Source organism: Palaemon carinicauda, chromosome 15 (assembly GCF_036898095.1).
Source record: "Palaemon carinicauda isolate YSFRI2023 chromosome 15, ASM3689809v2, whole genome shotgun sequence".
Lineage (NCBI taxonomy): Eukaryota > Metazoa > Arthropoda > Malacostraca > Decapoda > Palaemonidae > Palaemon > Palaemon carinicauda.
The window spans coordinates 58,548,868-58,565,061 of record NC_090739.1 but is presented as its reverse complement, the minus strand read 5'-3'; the positions used below and the strand labels follow the sequence as shown (position 1 = coordinate 58,565,061).

The 16,194-nt window shown below is 44.7% G+C and overlaps 1 protein-coding gene across 1 annotated transcript in view; it reads right to left on the bottom strand.

Moving 5' to 3' along the window:
* Positions 1-16,194, bottom strand: part of Zmynd8 (Zinc finger MYND-type containing 8) — a 596,751-nt gene that overhangs the window by 20,845 nt on the left and 559,712 nt on the right. The window contains exon 13 of the mRNA XM_068388417.1: positions 251-535. Coding sequence (XP_068244518.1) covers positions 251-535 — 285 coding nt within the window. The remainder of the gene's footprint in view (positions 1-250; positions 536-16,194) is intronic.

Below are 16,194 nucleotides of genomic sequence, written 5' to 3'. Positions count from 1 at the left end.
AATAAATAAATTGATACTAAAAGGGAAAAAACCATAAGACCTTATTGAATTGCAAGTCACAAGGCATGCTGTATACTGCTACATTAAATGTTAATAAAGTATCTAATATTTCAAGGTAAATTTGGTACAGCAAGGTAGCACTGTATGCTTCTTAGAAGTTTTCAAAAGTTTATATACAACTTGATGATATATTAAGCATTCCTAAATACTGTCTATATCCCACCAATCTTAAAAAAGCTAAACACTGTACCTGTTGTTGCATGATATGCGGTGGCACGTAGCGATGCATTTTCATATTGCCATGAGCAGCAGAATGCACCCCTGATGCAGCTGTATTTCCAGCTGCCATTGCAGCCATTGCAGCCATAGCAGGTCCTCCAAGGGCAGCCATGCCTGCACGACTCCCAGGACTTAGACCTGCTAAACTAGGGCTTCCAGCAGGAACATTAGCATTACCTGTCATGTTACCAGCAACTCCAACTGCAGGAGAACCACGACCCATCATAGCTAATTCACCATAAATTGGAGATGGATTCTGGAATCAAAACAAAGTCCATCAATGCAAAATTAAAATCAAATATACAATTCATTCTTCAATTAAGTCTCCTCGTATCCTACAAGGTTTCATTACTATTTCATCGAAACCATCATAATATAGTAAGACCCTGCTATGTCAAATTAAAGGGGTCTCTAGCCAATCTGAAGGGCAATGTGTTTGGTAGCATACACAATGAGAGTAAATCCACACACTAGGCTATGATTTATATCTAACAAGAGACTACAGTTCACACCAAACAACTAAATTGTTATTCACACATCCAAGCAATAATAAAATACTGTGTAACCTTTAAACATGTAAAAAAATACAGTTGGCTATAACATTCAAGTACAGTACTGCACATAGACACAATGTAAACAAAATGTAAGGATGAAAAAGTTTTTTAATAATAAAATTTGTTATTTCTATACTCAACTGATATTTATATTGTGTGTCTCTCAAAGCTATTTAAATATTAGTGAGGAAAAGAGATAAGAAAGTAACAACCTAGATCATAAAGGGGTTTTGACGAAAGATAAACCTACTTTTTGGGAGATCCTGTGTGTTTTCCAAGGACTTTCTTATAACAGGCTAGTACAGGGAATCCAATGCAACATAAATACCAAAGAAATATCGTCTCCCCTGCTCTAAGGCAAGTGTATCAACTTTCAAAGCCCAGACTCAGTGTGCATGAGAAACCTTTGATTTAAGGCATTATTGAACTCAACACAGCACCTCCAATGCTGAAAATCATTTGCTATGGTGATGTCATTGCTAAGTCATCTCCTTAGAGACAAAAGATCCAATACTACAGCTAGAGACAACTTTACCTGTGCATCAACTTTCATCTAGCCACCATCTTTTATCTTCAAGTGAGAATCCATTTTCCTACTCGCATGCACAAGTCTCGGGAGGAAGGAGGATCCTGGAGACCACACAGTATGCCCCCAATAAATTGGATTTTCCTTTGTCAAAACCCCTACTTTCAGGTTAATGTGCTGTGTGGTCTCCAAGGATTAGTGCTAGAGCATTAATTGAGAAGACTCATGCACTATTGAAGCCAACCGTCTATCACCAAGCAAAAGAGTACTAATACTACAAGTTTGCATAAATGAGAAGAAAAACCAAAAAGTCTGACTCCAGAGAGCACTAAATGCCTGTCATTATGCTTCCCATAAAAGACCTAACCGAATTGGTTCTTCTCTTGTAGTTCCCCAATTGCGAAGAAGCCAAGTACCTCACATGAATGTTGTACCCATAAAGCCCTGGATGTCCTGAAATTGTATAACCAAAGAATGCTAGCAAAGAAGCAATTTTTCTCACATTGTGGGTTTTAGGGGTGGAGATGAGATCAGTATTTTTAATTAAGGAGTCCTTAGAATACAGATAGGCCCTATTGAAAGGGGCTTGTTGGTCTGGGTATTTTGAAACTAACTACCTCTGAGCCTTGAATCTCTGTAAGCATAATTGCAGAGTAGACACCGGACAGAGGTTACTATCTCCCAACTTTCTGGAGAGCCAAAACGTAAAGCAGATCCTGTCTTTGAAGAGCAATATGATAGGAGGCCAAAGGTCAGGATTAGGAGATGACCCAGGAATACAGTATGGTGATAAACTCTTGATCTTTCCAAAAGGCTGCAAGTTCACTGACATACTCCCGAAGGGAAAATTATTAAAAGTATGCCTTTCTGTAATAGTTCTTTATGGGAGATGGAGGAATTACTTATTACTTAACACTATCTCGAGATCATGATACTGTACTGTAAGTATTAATGGAAATAGTCTTTGCCAAAAATGAAAAAAAATAGACGATCCTATAAATCATGTCCAAATCTAAATCCATGCCTAAAGCATGCTGATTTGTATAAGAATATTGATGGGTGGAGCTTCCTATCTTTAAGAAGGTGGACCAAAAGGAACCAAGAAGTCCAGGGTTATCAGACAAGGTGACCTATTTTTCAGAAAGGCCATTAGAGCTTTTAACACAGATTGGTACTGTATTGTGGATGAGGACCTCTTGAAGCTCATCAAATAAGTCATGATGTGGGTCAGAAAGGAGGAAGCAAAGATAATTTGACTCCCTACTTTCTAATGCTACTGTGCAGACTGAAGCAAGGGTGATCTTTGTCTCAGACGCTGAAGAAGTGGATAACATGAGCTGTTTGACCACAGTGGAAGTATTAGCACAGCTGTCACTGAAAAAATATTAAGGATATTCAAAGCCTTCAAAATAAAACTCGTAAGAAACAGATTGATCTATGACCATCTGTTCTAATCAAGATTTAGAGAATCTCTTGCCACTGTCTGAGATTCCACATTTGAGGCTATGTGTAGAAGCAGCGTGTGGTTCTCACTGGTTGCAGACAGGTCTATTTAGAGATTTGGAACTAACTCTAGAATCTCATGAAAAGAGCTCTGATATAAAGATCATTCCAGATGCAGGACTGTCTGTCTGGATAGAGCATTGTGAGGTCCAGAAAGATGAAATGGTGGGAGAGAAACACATTTCTCTTCTGAAGGACCCTCACTAAGGGAAGAGTCGGTGTGTTGAGAATTCACGAACAGCATTCCCCCTTTCTGAGGCAACAGATGGCTAGCTGGGTGTCTATGTATATCTTTACAGTATATGAAAGTTCTTTTTTGGACCAAGTCTTTTCGACATCAGGACAGACGCAATCAATTCCAACACATCTATGTGTAATAGAGTAATACTTTGAGATACGAGCTTAATGCATTCCGGGACCCGAGCTCGTATGTCAATTTGCGCGTATCTCAGATCAATTTTTCCCATATAAAATAACTAAAAAAAAATAAATCCATTCCCACCCTCTGAGAAAACACCTAAAAACAGTATATTACAGTGGAAAAACATGTTTTTAATTGTTCCAATTCACATTCTACACTCGCAAAATAACAAATACCTACGTACTGGTTACGATCCTCAATAAAAAGTAACATTATTATGGAGTTCTTACCTTCGGGACAGACGGTAGCGGCTAACGGCAGTGTGTGCGGAAGAGGAGGGAGAGACTTGACGGCAACACGTTTGGTACGCTACACTTTTGTAATACTACGTAACATAACTTAAACTTTAAATTTAACTTACATGAAATTAGCAACTTTACATTTAACTTGAATGAAATTAGCTTACTGTACACACACTTAAAAATAAATGTTAATCTTACGTTACTGTACACTAAACCTAATTCTAATTTTGTTTTCATTTTCAGTTTTTTTACTTTTCTTCTTCCGGCTTGGCTCTTTTTGCCTCGCTTTTTGACTCGCTTTCACCTTCACTTTTTGCCGGCCTTTTTAAAAGGAATCTATCTAAGGATGTTTGCTTTTGTCTCCCCTTCAAAATGTTACGAAAACGACGCACACAAGTGTCGTCACAAAGGGCTAACGCACGACCACACGCCAACTTACACACGCAAGTGTCGTCACAAAAGGCTAACGCACGACCACACACCAACTTATCCAGGTGTCTCTTTTTTTCATAAAATTAGAAAACTCCTGCCACTTCGTTAACATGTCTTTGATTTCCGTCATAGAAAGGCGACCCTCGTCGTCCACCTCCTCGCTACTGAGCCCCTGCAACACCTCCAAATGTTGCATCTCTTGAAGCTCAGTCAATTCTTGTTTCGTGAGCTCTTCCTGATGCTCTTCGACAAGGTCGTTCACATCTGCCTCATCTACCACCAGCCCCATGAACTTTCCAAGAGACACGATTTCATCCACCACAATAGGTTCGGGGTCATCAGGGTCTGGTCTCTCAAACCCTTCAAAGTCCCTCTCAGCAACGGAATCTGGCCACAATTTCTTCCATGCTGAATTAAGAGTTCTTTGTGTGACACCCTGCCATGCATCGTCAAAAATGTTTAAGCAATGAACGATATTGAAATGTTCCTTAAAAAATTTACGAAGGGTGAGATTGGTGTTGCCTGCGATATCGAAGCATTTCTTTAACAAATGCTTCGTGTACAGTTTTTTAAAGTTGGAAATTACTTGTTGGTCCATGGGCTGGAGGAGTGGTGTGGTGTTGGGCGGGAGATAAAGGACCTTGATGAATCTGTACTCATCAAGAATGTCCTCTTCGAAACCAGGAGGGTGACCAGGGGCATTGTCAAGGACCAGGAGACATTTCATTGGCAGGTTTTCCTCGGACAAATATTTTTTGACTGCCAGACCAAAGCACAGATTAACCCATTCTGTGAAGAAATGCCACGTAACCCAAGCCTTAACATTAGTGCGCCATATCACTTGCAGTTTTTCTTTCAAGATCCTTGACTCTTGAAAGCAAGTGGGTTTTCTGAGTGGTACACCAGCAGTGGCTTGACCTTACAATCACCGCTGGCATTGGCACACAAGGCTAGAGTTAACCGGTCCTTCATGGGTTTATAGCCCGGTAGTCTCTTCTCCTCTGCCATGATGAATGTCCCTCATGGGCCTCTTCTTCCAGAAAAGGTTCAATTTCATTGTTGGGGGATGTAGCCTTGTTATGCGATAACTGAGGCAAAGGTTTTGACGAAGTCTGCTGCGGCTTTCGAGTCGGAACTTGCTGCTTCCCCATGCTTCACAACCGAATGTATCCCAGTCCATTTTTTTAAATTATCTAACCACCCATGACTGGCTTTGAAGGTTTCTGGCGTCGAAGTCTCCCCTCTCTCAGCTGCTTGCTTTCCTTTCTAGTCATCATAGATTCTGCTGGCCTTTTCACAGATGATAGTCTCGGTCACGCTATCTCCCGCCAACTGTTTCTCTTTTATCCATATTAAAAGAAGCCTCTCCATCTCGTCATGGATATCACTGTGCAGCTTGGAAAGGATGGTTACTCATTTGGAAGTCTTGGTGCTCTTTTAAGCATCCTTCTGCTTGAGGATGGTACATATTGTTGATGTACTCCTCTCATACTAGAGAGCCAGCTCAGTCACTCTTACACCACTCTCATGTTTTTTTATTATTTCATGCTTTATCTAGATTGTCATCATAAGCTTTTTCTTTTCACTGCCCTTGTTTGCACTCGCTTGCTTTGGACCCATTGCTTATTCACTTAATTCTCTACTGATTAATGCAAAAAACATGTAAAAAATCCTAACACTACCGGTGATGCTCCGAGAAAACTTTACGCGACGGAGATCCGACAGGAAAGACCGAGTGATGCTGTCCTGGTGAGAAGCCTCGCGCACACTCGGCCACCTAGCAGCCGCATAGGGAACCGTCTCGTATCCTCCTATTTCAAATTTTTCTCGTATCTCGGGACAAAAATTTGCTCGAAATTTTCCTCATATCTCAAATTTCTCGTATGTTAGGACACTTGTATCCTAAGGTATTACTGTAATATAAACTGAAAGGACCATTTACTAAACACATAGGTCTCCTGTACAGGACATCCACAACCCGACTAGGATATGGCTGTATGGAAGATCATGGAAATAAGGGTAGGGACCAATGGGACTGACATGAAAATGACATTTGTGTTGTCCATGGCCTGAGAACTCTTGTCCAATGACTGGGCATTTGAGCCTGAAGGTATCGATACCCCTTCCAAAATGGCTCTTCTCCACATTCATTTGAGTTTTTTTAATGTGGTCTTTAAAACTGAGTTCACTAATATGGCAAACTGAATGAGGCACAAAATCTCTTGTTGCAGTCTGTTAGGTTTAGAATAGTATATTCTATTGAAGATTAAGCCACTAAAATATCCTTCTTGGAATTTGTGTTAATTTTGCAAAGTTGATCTTGAAACCTTGATCTTGAAGAGCCAGCAAGACTTGATTTGTGTATTTGTCGTACAATTCTTTGTCTCCGCCCAATTCAGCCAGATGTCTAAATAAGCTATAACCTGAACTCTCTGCAGCTGCAGGAGTTTGATCACTGACTTTGCTAGCTGTATGAACACTCTTGGGGCAATACTGGGGCCAAATGGCATTTTGAACCTATATACCCACTTCACAAGCCAAAACTGCAGGCATTCTAAAGAAAAAAAAAAAGACATCATGAAAACCTTTTCACTTTTTGGATATAATCCTTAAAACAGCTACATTTTAGGGGTAAAGTAAAATCTACTTCAGCAACACCTCCCTCATTGACTTGGTTCCACTTCCACTATTTTGGGCAATTTTCTTTCTTTTTTTTTTTTTTTTTTTTTTTAGAGGGGGGAGGCAGTCATTCTAACCATAGAAGCATTGAGCCAACTGTGGTCTAAAAGGAACACCCACCCTCAACCTCTGAAACTGCCTCTGCAAGAATATTCAAGGCAGACTCATATGGCATCAGGACAACCTCGATCGTGGTTAGCTGGGGACGTGCCTTGAGAGAAGGATTCTTGAAACTCCACTGTGACTCGGAAAATGCCAAAAGTTTTTAATTTTGATATAAATTTAAAAGAAAGAATCTGACCCTACTTAACGTTCTTTACTGAAATGGTTTTGTTAGGTTTAGCATATCATATTCCATTGAAGATCTAGCCACTGAAATATTCTTCTTGGAATTAGTGTTGATTTTGCAAAGTTGATCATGAAACCTAGATCTTGAAGAACCAGCAAAACTTGATGTGTGTATTTGAGGTGTAATTCTTACGTCTCTGCCCAATTCAGTCAGACATCTAAATAAGCCATACCCTGAACTCTACGCAGCCGAAGGAGTTGGGTTACTCACTTTGCTGGCCGTGTGAACACTCTTGGGATAATATTAAGGCCAAATGGCATTGTTTAGAACCTATACAGTATACCCACAAATCAAGCCAAAATCAAAGGCATTCTAAAAAAAAAAAAAAAAAAAAAAATACATGAAAACCTTTGTTCTGGACATTACCCCTAAAACAGCTGTATTTTTGGGTAAAGTAAAATCTCCTTCAGCAGTAGTTCCCTCACTGACTCTGTGCCATTTTCACTATTTTGGTAAAAAACAAAAAATGGTTTATTTTGGCCTGGCAATGTCATATAACCATAGAAGCATTGAGCCAACTGTGGTCTAAAAGGAACCCTCCAATCTCTGAAACTGCCTCTACTAAAATATTCAAGGCAGACTCATATGGCATCAGGACAACCTTTATCGTGGTTAGCTGGGGACATGTCTTGGGAGATGGATTCTTGAACCGCACCGTCATTCGGGAAATGCTAAAAGGTTCTCAATTTTGATATCAATGAATACTTTCATGTCAAAAAGATATTCGTCATGGGTTTCCCGGTAAGTTCGCCTCCTCTACATCCATGGAAGAAGCTGACTCTGTTGCCTCGACACCTCACCAACCGGCAATACCCTAGAAGGGAAAGAAGAGGCCTCACAGGACACCAATAACCGAAAGGCCTAGCAACACCCGGATTCACAGGCTGGGAAAGAAAGAGAGCAAATGAAGTGGGCTGACTATGGAGAATGAATGAATGAATGATTTGAAGTTCTCTGGTATACTGACATTGAAGGTCATTGACGTCGAATTTAAACATGCTACTAGCATTATATGACACATCATGTCCAAGGATTTTTGCAAGGATAAACCTGCCATCTTCACCTCGAGCCTCAAACAGATATCTATTTCTTTCTATGCTATTGGTGGGGCATTCAGTCAACAAATGCCTCACTGTTAAGGGTATCAAACAGTCAGCGCAATATGGTTGGTGTTGGCCAGTTAGCAGAAACTCGTGTGTTATCAGAGTGTGACCAATGCGAAGACGACAAATAGTAGTCTCCCACTTTCGGGGTATCACGTTATACTTCCAAGGGGATATAACATTCACAATTTCTCTCATCTTATTTTTGGTTAACCTATCCCAATGTTGTTGTCAATTATTATAAATATAATTCTTAATTGTCAGTAAAAAATCATTACTGAGAATTGGATACCTTCTTGGTACCAACTCGGCTGCAGCATTCTTTGCCAGTGAATCTGCCTCTTCATTTCCAGACACACCTACATGTGCCGGAACCCAGCAAAATCAAACTGTTATACCTTTCAAGCAAATAATTAAAAGCCACTCTTAAAATCTTTAAGACTAAAGGGTTACTGGAATTAAAAACTTCTAAAGCTTGTAGAGCTATTTTCCTAACAGTGGTTAGCATGCCATATAGTTCAGCAGTATATATGGAAGATACTAAAGGAAGTCCACCTCGGCAGTTAAAAGGATTATTATGTACTCCAAATCCAACGCCAGCATCAGATTTGGAGCCATCAGTATACTGTTTACTATACAAAAGTCGATTCCCTATGTTCTTTGACATGTTCCATAAAAGAGACCTAGCTTCTAAATCAGTCATGTTCTTTTTTATACAAATAAAATATCTACAAAAAGATAAATGGAAGAACTCTGTTTTTTTGCTATATCAAGACTGTTGATTAATTGTTTTTTATCGGAAACCGTAAGGTTGAAGTGATTTTTGGTTAACTCAAAATATCTACAGTACCTTACAGTTTGCAGTCTGACAGGCTAGAGAATTGGGAAGTCTTCGCAACCTAAACCAACACCCAACAATATAAGACTTTTGGTAAAGGTCTATGGGTAATTCTCCAGTGTCAACAAGGAGACTTGGGATAGGCAAAGTTCTAAACGCTCCTGTGGACAATCTAATACCAGCATGATGTACAGAATCTAATATCTTTAATCGGCTTGGGGTGGCTGAGGAGTATATTTCACACCCATAACTAATTTTTGAAGAAATTAGGGACTTGTATGATTTTAAACGAGTTTTGTGGTCTGCACCCCATGATGTATGGGACAATACTTTTAAAAGATTCAGAACCTCAAGACATTTTGCTTTTAATGCTTTCAAGTGAGGAGCCCATGTAAGCCTACACAATCAAATAGCAATCCTAAAAATCTAGCTTCACTTACACATAGGATCAGTTGGCATTTGATGTATCTATCCGGATCTTGATGTACTCCCTGGATACGACAGAAATGGACAACAACAGTTTTACTTAACGAAAACTTAAACTCTTTCACATCAGCCCACTGAATAATTTTGTTAATTGAGAGTTGAAGTTTTTTCTCAACCATTGCCATTCTGGCTCCAGCGAATGATATGGAGAGATCATCTACAAATAGTGTTGAGAGAATATCTTGGGGAATGACAGAGGATATCCCATTAATGGCTAGTGCAAATAGTGTTACACTTAGCACACTATACTGGGGAATACCTTCTTCCTGACATTTCTCTCACTTGAGAAAATCTATGTGAAATAAATGATTGAATGAACAATGGTAGCTCTCCTCGTAATCCCAAATTATGAATGGTTTCAAGTATACCATATCTCCATGCAATATCATATGCCTTTTCAAGCCCCCCCCCAAAAAAAAAAGACTTTTACATGGTGTTGTTCGAATGGAAGCAAAGGCTTCACAAATAGAGGACTTGAGTCATATCAACACATCAATTGATGAGTGCATTTTTCTTCCTCACATTTCTCTCACTTGAGAAAATCTATGTGAAATAAATGATTGAATGAACAATGGTAGCTCTCCTTGTAATCCCAAATTATGAATGGTTTCAAGTACAGTATACCATATCTCCAAGCAATATCATATGCCTTTTCAAGGCAAAAAAAAAAAAAAAAGACTTACATGGTGCTGTTTGGAAGCAAAGGCTTCAAAAATAGAGGACTTGTCATATCAACACATCAATTGATGAGTGCATTTTACTAAATCCTTACCGGATAGGTGTTAAAATACCCTTCAGGTACCACATCAGTCTTGCATTGACCATATTTTCCATGATCTTACATAGGCAAGATATCAATGCAATTGGTTGATAGTTTGCTGCTAAGAACTTATCCTTGCCGGGTTTTAAAAATGCTAAAATAATGGCTAATTCCAAAACACTTGGATATCTATTATCCATATTCTGTTAATGCTCAAAATAAATAACTTTGTATATGGAATTTCATCGGGTCCAGGGGCTGTGTCATTACACGCAGCAAGTGCGGGATCAAATTCTCTTTCTGTAAAATGACAAATTCGTAGATAATTTGTATTTTTCCTAACTATACAAACCTTAGCTATTTAAAGTGGGTAATTACTTTCGCGTAGCTGAAAGGATGAGCCATAAAAATTTAACGAGGGATTATTACCCCACCGCTATTTAGTGGGGGGTAGAGAGGGTAGTTAGCTACCCTCCCCCCTCACACACCTGTGTTGTAGCTCCACTTTTGCTTAGAGATAGGACTTCATGGGGGACAGGGCTGGCGGGCAAGTTTGATTAAATAGCTAAGTTTGTATAGTTAGGAAAAATACAAATTATCTACGAATTTGTCATTTGTTCCGTAACTGGAATACAAACAACGCTATTTAAAGTGGGTGACTTAACCCTTATGAAGGGTGGAACAAGTCCCAGCATTACTGGCTTTTGGCTTTGCCCGGGGACTAATTATCTGAGTGTGTCAGCACTCGACAATAAAGAGTCCCTGCACCTCGCTCGCACCTTGCTATGCAAGGGCTGCGGCCTACGTAAGCTGTGTGTGAAGGAAAAAAGTGTGACTCATCCTAGGAAGTTGACCTGAAGTTCTTTAGATAGGAACTTGAGGCTAGGACTCTCCCAATACCACCTCGTCAGGATATGGGGGGGCGACAGTATTAACTTAATACTAGGAACACAAGGGAACATGGTTTACCTGCAGTGGTTTGAAGTCAGCTGTGCAGAGAACCCAGGATGCTGCTTTCCCCAAGAGAGGGGAGGATGAAGAAAAGAATAAGGGCCAGGCATACCTTTTCATTCATGCAGACTAAAACCAGGTAACAATGCCCTCAACCCTCTGCTATTTGTCCATTAAGGAGCCTGAGGTTTAAACCAGCTGTTGTGCAGCCACCACAGGGCCGATAGAGAACGTATCGAGCCTCCTGTGGGTCACGTCTTGCAGGTAGTGGGCTGTGAAGGTCCTTTGACGTTTCCACACCCCTGCTTGCAGAACCTGCGTCACTGAGAAGTTTTTCTTGAAGGCCAGGGAGGTAGCTACTCCCCTGACATCATGAGCTCTAGGGCGACGTGACGGAGGAGGGTCAGGATTCAGGGACAGATGGATGGCCTTTCTAATCCATGCTGAGATGGTGTTCTTGGTAACCCTCCTCTTCGATCTCCCAGTGCTGACAAACAAAGCCATCTTGGGGACGAACTGTAGCTGTTCTCTTCAGGTATAGCCTCAGACTCCTTACTGGGAACAGTAGGAGATGGTCTGGGTCATCTGTTACGGAACGAAGACTCGAAATCCAGAAGGAGTCGAAGCGAGGGTCCGGCACTCCCAGATTCTGAGTCTTAGCAATAAACTCAGGGACGAAGCTTAACGTTACCTCTCCCCATCCCCTTGAATGGGTGATGTCATACGAGACACCATGAAGTTCGCTAACTCGCTTGGCTGACGGCAAAGCTAGTAGGAACACCGTCTTCCAAGTAAGGTGGCGATCTGAAGCCTGGCGTAATGGTTCGTAGGGAGGTCTCTTAAGAGACCCGAGGACTCGAACCCCGTTCCATGGAGGAGGTCTCACTTCCGACTGAGGGCAGGTAAGTTCATAACTATGTATGAGTAGGGAAAGTTCTAGCGAAGAAGAAATGTCCACTCCTTTGAGCCTGAAGGCTAGACTTAAGGTTGAGCGATAGCCTTTCACTGCCGAGACTGAAAGGCGCATTTCTTCTCGCAAATACACGAAGAACTCCGCTATTGCTGGAATAGTGGCATCGAGTGGAGAGATACCCCTTCCACGACACCAACCACAGAAAACTTTCCACTCCTGCGGATGACTTTCGCAGGTGGCCAGACATCCTTTCCGCAACTTGTTGCGAAAATCCTCTCTCTGCGAGGAGATGCTGGATAGTCTCCAGGCGTGAAGCCGAAGCGAAGCTACGGCTTTGTGAAAGATGTTGGCGTGTGGTTGTTTGAGTAGCTCATGTCGTGGAGGGAGTTCTCTCGGAGGCTCCGTAAGAAATTGAAGAAGGTCCAAAACCATTCTGCGTGATGCCACAGCGGAGCTATGAGTCATCGAGAGGTTGACCGATAGTCTGGTCTTGTTGAGTACCCTCCTCATCAGACAGAACACTGAAAGGCGTATACGTCGATGTTGTCCCAGCGTTGTTGGAAAGCATCTTGCCAGAGAGCCTTGGGGTCCGGGACTAAGGAACAGTACAGTGGCAGTTTTAAGTTCAACGCTGTCGCGAACAGATCCACAATCGGGGAACCCCACAAAGTCAGGACTTTGTTGGCTACTTGACGATCCAAAGACCACTCGGTACTCACTATCTGAGACGCTCTGCTCAGACTGTCGGCGAGCACATTCCTTTTGCCCGGAATGAAGCGAGCCAAAAGTGGAATCGAGTGAACTTTGGTCCATCTCAGTATCTCTACTGCAAGATGGGATAGCTGTTCTGAAAAGATACCTCCCTGCTTGTTGATGTAAGTCACTACTGTGGTGTTGTCGCTCATCACCACCACAGAGTGACCCGCCAGGTGCTGTTGGAACTGTTGAAGGCCAGACAAACGGCCTTCATTTCTAGCAGATTTATATGGAGGCACTTTTCTGATTCTGACCACAGGCCTGAGGTCCTGTGGTTCAGAACGTGCCCCCCCCCCCCCCCCCCTTTCTTTGAGGCGTCCGAAAACAGCATCAAATCCGGGGGGAGGACGAGAAGATCCACTCCCTTTCGTAGTTCTCGTCTGCCACCCACCATTGAAGGTCCGTCTGTTCCGCGAGACCCATAGGGATCAAGACGTCCGGGGAATCGTGTCCTTGACTCCACAGGGACTTGAGTCGTCATTGCAGGGATCTCATTCTGAGGCGACCGTTGGGAACTAGACGGACCAAGGATGAGAGATGGCCGAGGAGACGTAACCACGATTGGGCTGGGAGTTCGTCTCGTCTGAGGAAAGGACTTGCGACCTTCCTCAGCCTTGCTATCCTGTCGTCTGATGGGAAGGCTCTGTGGAGATTGGTGTCCAATATCATGCCTAGATATACCAGTCTTTGGGAAGGAAGCAGAGAAGACTTCTCGAGATTTACCGTGATCCCTAGATCTTGGCAAATTCCCAGAAGTTTGTCTCGGTGTCGAAGAAGGGTTGACTCTGAGTCTACTAAGATCAGCCAGTCGTCCAGATAATGGAGAAGACGGATGCCGATCTTGTGTGCCCACAAAGATATAAGGGTGAACACTCTGGTGAAAACCTGAGGTGCTGTGGAGAGACCGAAGCACAGCACCTTGAACTGGTAGATCTTGTTGTCTAGGCTGAATCTTAGGTACTTCCTTGAAGACGGATGGATTGGGATCTGGAAGTACGCGTCCTTCAGATCCAGTGTGCACATGAAGTCTCGCCGTCTCACTGCGAGTCTGACCGTGTCTGCCGTCTCCATGCTGAACGGGGTCTGCTTGACAAACCTGTTCAGAGCTGAGAGGTCAATGACTGGTCTCCAGCCTCCAGACGCCTTCTTTACAAGAAAGAGTCGACTGTAGAAGCCTGGGGACCTATCGACGACCTCTTGGAGAGCGTCCTTCTTCAACATGGTCTTGACTTCTGCCCAAAGGGCTTGCCCTCTTGCCGATCCCATGGCAAGAGAGCTCAATGACACTGGATTCGCTGTCAGGGGAGGAAGAGATGTTATGAACGGGATGCGATATCCTTGACTGATCACGGAGATCATCCAGGAATCGGCCCCGAGTTGTTGCCACCTGTTCGCACAACTTTGGAGGCATCCCCCCACTGGTGGACATGCGGGGGGACTGCCAATCCTAGCATTTGCGGCCTCGGCCACTTCCCCTAGGATTCTTGCCTCCCCTGGAGGACTTCTTGCCTCTCCTGTCCTTGACGGGAAAGGGCTGTTTGGACACCGCTGCCTTTGCTGCTATTTCCGGCTTTGTCGTCTTTGCAGGGCGAGGTTGCTGAGGTGCCTGCTCTACATCTTTTGGCTCAAACAGACTACTCCCCAAAAGGGAGGAATGTCTGAGCTTACTGACCTCGGTGTTAGGGACCTTCGAGTTGAATCTTTCAGACACCGTATCACGGCATTTCAGGATAGTGTTAGCCCACAAGTTCGAGACTTGGTGGGCCAGAAACTCGATGGTACGAGTGCCTGAAAGAAGGAAGGTCTCCAAGGCCTTCCTGGTACTCTCCTTTGACAAGTCTTCGGATCGTATCAGGATGCCAAGAGATCCCAGCCAGATATCCAGCCACGAAGTGGCCTGCATGGCACACTTCGCTACCTTCTCCTGGCAGAGAATCTCCGAGGCCGAGAACGACACTGGCCAGTTGAAGTCTCTCTCAAGAGGGACTCCCCTGGAGAGCTCTTCCACCGAGTGGTGGAGGGGAAGAGCTAAACAGGACTCCTCGATGATTTCAAAGTACCTCCTTTGATGGACACAAGGAGGCGGGAGGAGTTTGTTTCCGGTGCTGGAATGGCTGGAGGAGGCTAGCTCGGAGAGCTGGCTCTCGACCTTATCTCTGGTACTCTTGACCCCTGGGACCAGGGCAAAGCCGCGCTGGTTTTAGGGGGCTTTTGAGTACCAAAGACGCGATGAAGATGACCCGACGCGTACTGCCGGATCCTGTGTGGGCATGCGCTGTGGTTTGTGCTGGGCATCGTACTGGGTATCGTGCTCGCCTACCTCGGGGGTTGATTGCTCGCGCGCGGGGGCGAGCGAGGGCGCGCGGGGGCGAGCGAGGGCGCGCGGGGGCGAGCGAGGGCGCGCGGGGGCGAGTGAGGGCGCGCGGGGGCGAGCGAGGGCACGCGGGCGAGCGATGGGGCGTAGGCGAACGATGGCGCGTAGGCGAGAGGGCGCGTTGGTGCGCAGGCGAGCGTTGGCGCGTAGGAGAGTTCGCGCGTGGGCGAACGATGGCGTGCAGGAGAAGGAGCTCGTGAGCGCGCAGGCGACAGGGCGCGTGGGCGCGTAGGTGACGGGGCGCATGGGCGCGTTGGTGCGCGTTCCGGAGACCTCGGATGAAGTGCAGCCACAGGATGATGAAGGGCCCGTAAAGGCGAAGCCGTAGGGCGCGTGCGTGCAGGAGGAATATCCCTAGTGCGGGGGTGCACAGAAGGGCGCTCGTCAGGATCCGAAGTTCTGGCAGTGGGCACGTGGGCGCACGATGGAGACTGTGGGCGATGGCGCGTAGGCAAGGGATGGCGAGCAGGCGAGGTCTGATGGCGAGTCGGCGATCGTGGAGGAGAACGCTGGCGAGCAGGAGAGGAAGATGATTTCTCCTTGGAGCCCTGTTCCGAAGACCGAGGGCGAGCAGGCGAGCGATGACGAGCAGGCAAGCGTTGGCGAGCAGGAGAGCGCTGATGAGCAGGAGCTCGCTGGCGCGCAGGAGATCGCTGACGAGCAGGAGACCGAGGGCGTCCAATAGGCCGAGGGCGCGCAGAGGTCCGTTGGCGAGCAGGAGATCGTGGGCGCGTAGTCTTTGGAACTGTAGGGCTAACAGGAGATCGGCGTGCAGGAGCTCGTGGGCGTGCAGGAGAGCGCTGGCGAGATGAGGCAGCAACCGGTGAGCGTTTGCGCGCAGTAGTGCACGGGCGCGCAGGCGAACGCTGGCGCACAGGGGAAACCTGGCACTTAAGGGAATTACACACAATGTGTGAAAGCCCCTTTTGCCCCGAAGGGACTGGTGCCCGTTTGAAAACGGGATGTGTGGGCGCCCACAGAGCGTCAGCAGCCAGGAAAGGTGAAGGCAGGTCAGCAGGTCTGGCAGG